The sequence below is a fragment of the Lactuca serriola genome, chromosome 4 (assembly GCF_051521515.1).
Source record: "Lactuca serriola cultivar US96UC23 chromosome 4, Lser_US96UC23_V15, whole genome shotgun sequence".
NCBI lineage: Eukaryota > Viridiplantae > Streptophyta > Magnoliopsida > Asterales > Asteraceae > Lactuca > Lactuca serriola.
This window is the reverse complement of record NC_136411.1, coordinates 160,336,054-160,343,112: the sequence shown is the minus strand read 5'-3', so window position 1 is coordinate 160,343,112 and position 7,059 is coordinate 160,336,054. Positions and strand designations below refer to the sequence as shown.

At 31.9% G+C, this 7,059-nt stretch overlaps 1 protein-coding gene across 1 annotated transcript; it reads right to left on the bottom strand.

Annotated features, from left to right (window-relative positions):
• Positions 1–213: 213 nt before the first annotated feature.
• On the bottom strand, positions 214–1,602 carry LOC145102852 (ubiquitin-like protein ATG12). The gene is made up of 5 exons (XM_079040337.1): positions 1,450–1,602; positions 1,243–1,301; positions 788–856; positions 640–702; positions 214–553 (listed from the first exon to the last, which is right to left on the bottom strand). Exons 1-5 carry the CDS (start codon positions 1,481–1,483, stop codon positions 494–496), a joined length of 285 nt encoding a protein of 94 aa, XP_078896463.1. The 5' UTR covers positions 1,484–1,602; the 3' UTR covers positions 214–493.
• Positions 1,603–7,059: the final 5,457 nt, after the last annotated feature.

Below are 7,059 nucleotides of genomic sequence, written 5' to 3'. Positions count from 1 at the left end.
CCCTAGATCTAAAAATTTAGACGGTTGTGATATGTTCTTACAATATTTATGTAATTTATATTTATCAAGGTGTGTGAAAAAGACACAAAGTATGATGAGGATCCACTCAAGCCCAAATACAACAAAGCCCAGAATCTGGAAGGTGTACTCAAGAAGAACAAAAGGGTCAAATGGAAAAAGTGGCTTCATGAGCAATGATGTGAGGAGTAAGAATAAAAGGGGAAAGAGGATACTTCATTTCACATGTTCACTTATTTTGCATTCTATTTTGATTGGCTCTTAGCTTAGTGCTCAGGAAATTCTTGTGAAATATGCTACGAGTATCAATTACAAAGTCACCAATCAAATGAATAAACTCCAAGCTAAAGAGTTGATCAAACATTTTACAAATTTCATCTTCTTAAAACAACTATGAATACAAGCAAGAAGATTACCTAAATTTACCAAATGTAATTCCCAATCAAAGAATTCTTCCAGCTGTAAATGATCAACTTTATCCCCAAGCCATAGAACACGCATAGTTCACCACCAATTTACCATCAAATCCAAAATTCTGCAGCATTTTGTAACAGCAATTTATCTTTGCATATTACTCAAAAAAATGGGACATGAACTAGATGCAGATAAAAGAAAGCTTACATCATACAGATCATTCACTAGTTCATCTGGACTTGGAGAAAAGGCACTGTTCACATACACAAACTGAAAGATAAAAAAAGAACCCAATTTAGTAAGCATGTTCATAGATTTTCAAACTTGAAGCTGATGATTATAGCAGCTTACTAACCAGAGTTTCCCTGTGAAGCTGACGACAAAGAAAATCAATCACCTTAGAAAATCTATCAGTTCCAGCAATCTGAAATTTCAAGAAACAGTTTCAGTTAAAAAGTATAGTTCTTATCATCTAAACGCAAACTAAAACTTGAGCAGAATCTAACAACTTGTTGTTGTTGTTAGTGAAATGCCTAAAGATAGAGTTGTGGATGCCTTTTAAGTGTTTCATTTATACAAGTAAACAAGACAAATCATCGGTCATACTTCGTACATGATAATCATCAACTCTATTCGCATAACAGCTTATGATCATACTATTACAAACGTGCATATAAGATGAACTAGGGTTTCCAAAAACGATTTCGTACACTCCAAACCAGAAGTGCTGAGATGTGATGAAAATCGCGCTTAGCGTACGGGATATATCATAAGAAGAACCAAAATCAATTTGATTAAAGTGAAAAGTACCTTGAATTTAGCTTGTTTGAGAATCGGAGCATCACCGGTAGCTCTCAGATGTACAACGACTGTGTATCAAAGCCGATGAAGAACAAATAAGATTAAACCTAATCAATCATGTTTTGTGAATAGTACAAGACAATGAAACTAAAACCTAACAAGGAAAGTGATCAAATCTGGTATTCGAGAAATTGATTTAGATCATAGTCAGCTAACCTTTACGAGAAGCAATCGGAGAATCGGAAGCCATAGAAACAGTTTCTTGCTCAGGAGTCGAAACGTGTAAAAACTTGAATTTTTGCCCGGAAACACCTATTGGGCCTCATCACGTCGAAGTATATATGTACTGGGCTCCTTTCGATTTAGGCGAAAATATGTATCTGATTTTAGGGATCATCAGAATTCACAAATGTATGATTGATATTTAATAGATTGTCATTTTTTTTAGTTATATATTTTGTAATATATCAATTATGAAATTCAAAAAAATTGTAAAGTTGTTTTTTTTTTTTTTTACGAAAGCTTTACCGTGCAAAAATACTTGAAGTCTTGGTAAGATAACATTATCATCATCCTCCCCTAATAAATAAAAATAATTTTGTTACATGTCATTCTTTCTTTCAGTTTGTTAAATGTCAATTTATGTAATTTAGAGATATATATTTTGCACTTGTCGCTTCTCATTTACTTTATTTTTTATTTTTCAATATATCATTAATTTAGTTTTCATAAATTAAATATATCATAATAACGATATTAATTTCGAGTTTCAAATTTTAAATTTCAATTTCAATTTCTAATAAATTACAGTTTAAACCTTCGTATTTAACATTTGTTATAATTAACATGTTTGGTACACGGGTCTTGCAACTGAACACGTAATTTTAATTTATTTATTTTTCGCATGTTTATTTATTTTTAATTCTTTTCTCATAATTTTCACTTATTTCAAAATTTAAATACAAATAAACTTCTTGTTTGCTACTTTCTATTTACCATTTTGTTTTAATCAATCCGTATAATATACGGGTCTCACATCTAATTTTATAATGGGATAACGACTTGATAGGGTAAGATACTTTTTGAAATGTACACATTTAGTCCTTATTTTTTTTTTCTTGTAAAATAAACCCTTATACTTTATTTTTTGTAACAATGCAGTCCTTGTGACCGGCTATACCCGGTATACCGGTCGTATACAAATTTTCTTTTAAGGAAAATGACTTGATAGGGTAAGATACTTTTTGAAATATACACATTTAGTCCTTATTCTTTTTTTTGTAAAATAAACCCTTATACTTTATTAATATGTACACATTAGGTCCTTTTCACTGGATTCTACAGGTTTTGCTGATGTGGAAGCACAAGTGACACTAAATAGCAATTAATTAGCTTAGTCACCAAAGATGGGTGATCATCCAGCAACAAGAAAAGGGTGACGACCCTTCGCTTTCTCGTCTCTCTTCCTTTCGGTCGAACAACAATAGTCAAACACCCTTTACCTATTGTGTTTCTTTGATCTGTCTCTCCTTGCCTCCATCTTTGAGATATGTTACCAGAAAAAAAGAAGAAAGGATCGACGAGGGGGCTACCAGAGCAGCTCCTCGCAGCCAACTACCTTCTCTACTTCCTCCTGCCTCCCCCTTCGACCTTGTTGTTTTTGCCATCATTCCTCCTTGCTACCAGTGATGTATAGGAACACACAAAGGAGTCAACGGAGATCGGGGTTCTCTCTCTTTTTCATGATGAATAAAAGTTGGAAAAATCTCGTTGTGGATATGTGGATGCCACCTGATATTTCATTTCAACAAAATAAAAGAAAGGGAAAATGACTTGATATGGTAAGATACTTTTTGAAATGTACACATTTAGTCCTTATTCTTTTTTTTGTAAAATAAACTCTTCCACGTCAGCAAAACCTGTAGAATCCGGTGAAAAGGACCTAATGTGTACATATTAATAAAATACAAGGGTTTATTTTACAAGAAAAAAAAAATAAAGACTAAATATATACATTTCAAAAAATACCTTACCCTATAAGTCATTATCCCTTTTATAATATATGAATAGTTTTGCAACACAATTATGAAATATGATTTTTCGTGAAAAACAAATTGTGTAAATTATTCATAAATAATTCCACAGTTCACAACCGACAAAAACATAATTGATAGTCATTTGTTATTGATGAAAAATATTAATATATTAAAAGTCAAATCATATGATATAGTCATTTTTTAATCATTGGTTTTTATCTAAAAAAAGAAAGAAGAATAACAAAGGCATTTTTTAAATCACGATGCCAAATCATTATTACATGTTCTCTTTATGTATGTTCAATTTATTTATGTCATGTAGTCTCATTACTGACTTCATAATTTATTTGTATACTCGATGGATTATTTTAATGTATAATATTTATAAAACAAAAAATATATCCAATTATGTATTATTTAACTGGTATGAGCATGTTTAGCATCGTATAAAATTACATTAAGGGTTAAACTCTTTCGACGGTCCCATGATGCAGCCATCATAAGGTCAACAAATAAGGAGTGTTTGTTTGGCAGGAATGGAATGAAATTTGAGGGAAAATGATTCCAATTCCCTCAAATTCCTTGTTTGGCTCAACTTCAAGGGAAGGAAAAAGAATGCTAAATGAATTATTTTCCGTTCAAATAAAATAAAGTTCATTCCTTCACAATCTCAAAGGAATTAATTCTTTCATAACATGGAAAGCACAAGATTACAATTTTGCCCTCGCTAAACATTACAATATATCATTAACCTAGTCGTTCATCCCATTCTCATTGAGCCGACATCCTCTTCGCGTCTTCTCCTCATCGTAACAAGGATTGGCCGACGACTTTCTGGTGATCTCCCTCTCTCTCTCTCTCTCTCTCTCTCTCTCTCTCTCTCTCTCTCTCTCTCTCTCTCTCTCTCTTGGTCGATTCATGGTTTCAAGCTATTTGATTTCTGAATTCAAGTGAATCATATCGATTAAATTAAAGTTCTTTCTGAATTTCATGGTCGATTCATGGTCTACAACAACCGTTAGCTAATCGATTTCTTCACATTCTCTCCATCTTTTCTAATTTTATGATTTTTCTAATTTCTCCTTCTTTTCACGATTTGGTAACAATATTAAGATATCTTGTGAAGAAAGTGATAACTTTTAAGTTATGTTTTTTGTGGTAACATTATTGGGTTGTGTATTTAAAGAATTTTATATGAAGTCATTTGCATGATTTTCACATTATATTGAATTAAATTAAATTTATTATTTTTATAATTTATGCAATGTATCGTTACAAATAAATTAAAAAATAAAGTAGAATTAAGAAATATAGACAAAAAGGGCAATTATGTCATTTTACATGGATTCCAATTCCAATTCCTGTGAACCAAACAAAATCTGGAATTAATTCCAATTCAATTTTCTGCCAACCAAACAGGACATGGAATTGGATGCAAAGTCCTGGCAGATTCATTTTCCAATTCTAAATACAATTCCTTCAGCAACATTATGCGAACCAAACATGCCCTAAGAGATAATCACTTCACGTAATATCATGTGTTTATGTTAAAAACAACTAAATGCCATCAATTTCTTAGGGATGAAACAATTCCAATAAAAAATGAAAAAAAAACAATTAAAGCAACTTATTGTTAAATAAGAAATTATTTTTTTTTAAACGACAAATAATTATTTTTCTTTTCTTTCCTTGGATTGAACCCAAGATTTCTTAATTAGTTGTTAATTTATAACATCCATGTTAGTCAAATGGGTTAGCCCCAACTTATAAAAAATTAATTAAGAGACAAACACAAGGTGGTAATATGATTGTTATATGGTGAGATCCTTATTGGGACTTCATGTTTCCTCGTTAACCCCATCACCTTTCCAACTTCTTCAAAACTTCTCTACATTGTAAAATCCATAATGTAAAATTTTCGACTATGTTTCGATTAATCCTTAGGCGTTACCCAATCGACTAAAAGACGTTTATCTATTAATTCATACATGCAAAATGAGCAAAACAAAAGCAAACGATAAAATTTTAACACTTTGAAGAGCTTCTAACTCAATAGAAACTATTTTAGAAATAATTTGTGTTGTATTAATCATATTAACATGTTTTATTTTGGTATTAGTTGTATTTACGAGATTTTTTATGATATTACTCATATTTTTAATTTTTTAAAATTCTACAAATTAGCAATTTAGGGTCCCCAATTAATCCCGTAACACCAATCCATTGACTAGCTAACGTCAAGCGTCTTCTACAACCTTGATAAGATCTAACAATCAAAGTACCAAATGCGGTTGTATTTGGTTTACATTCCTTCCTAACCATTTCAAAAGTCACTAAGGGGTTGTTTGGTAGTTGCTAACTAAGTCAGAGACTGATCGGGTTTAAAGCTCTGACTGCATCTGCCTCTTTTACTACATTTGCCTCTGACTGAAGCTATGTTGTTTGATTACGCATCTGATTGTATGTGTTGAATGTTGAAAATGATTTCTAGATGTGGACACCTTTTACGATTGTTTACATGTTTTGCGTGAGTTTCACTTTGCTAAATTGATAATTTTACCCTTCTATTCTATTTTTTGTTGAATAAAATGTATATGGGGTTGTTCCGTTATTTTGTATATGAAGACTTTCTGTGATAACGAGGGTGCGGTCGCCTTAACCAAGGAACCAAGGGATCATGATAGATCTAGGCACATCGACAAAAAATATCATTTCATCAAGCATCGAGTAGAAAAGGGACTCCTCGTAGTGAAGAATGTGTCGTAAGAGGAGAACCCAACAAATCCCCTTACGAAAGGACTGAGTAGGGTTAAGCACTCACAACATGCTAGGAGTATTGGGTTGAATGACGATATTAGTTTTAGTGATTAGATAGATATTTAGAAACTTGTAATATATACAATGTAATTGACATTTGATGATTAAATAAATGAGTTTTATTTATGAGTAAAGTTACTATCTTGTGTCAATTGTTTACTATTATTTCACTTTTGCATGTTTTGACTTCCTGAATAATAGGATTATTCAAACTATCCACAGTCGATCATACATTGAAAGTAGGTATTAATGCAAGACTATCATTAATTGACTTGTAGATTGTCTAAGCGTTTAGACATAGCAAAAGTTTGTTACAACGTTCATGAGTGCTCCTGAAATAAGATTTGAGTATTGGATTAAACTCACGCTCACATGAATCACTTCATGGAATTCATCACGGGTGATTGTGAGATGATAATATTGTATAGTCTTTAAACCGAGATATATGAGTTGTTGTTTACAAGTTGGCTGTGCATTGATAATGCATAAATGCATCAACAACTTGATGTTATAAAATGTATTGTTGTGTATGATTCAATGAGTAAATAGTACAAGCATATAAGTCAAAGTTTATCTATTCCTTTTATCCTAGGAGGATTAAAAGCGATATCTTGGGCCCCTCGATGATTTTGTGTTGACTTATGTGTCGGGTTCGATCAGGACTAAGTTGATGTGTTCGATTAAGTTCTATGCCAGACACATCCAAAATCGGGAAACAAATTGTTATACAATAAGTATGACTATGTTCCATGTTTTTTTCCGCATGATATCTTGAGAACGGAGGACTACATGATCCCTTATCTAAAGGACGTGTCATTGACTAGGTCAAAGTTCGACAACGGCTATTGAGAGCTACGATTACTAATTAGATCTTGAAGTAACATTGGCAGTTATAGTTATTAGAATTATCCAAGTGAGAGACTGTTGGATTAAGTTTCTAAGCCCATAACTATAATTGGTATGTACTTGACCT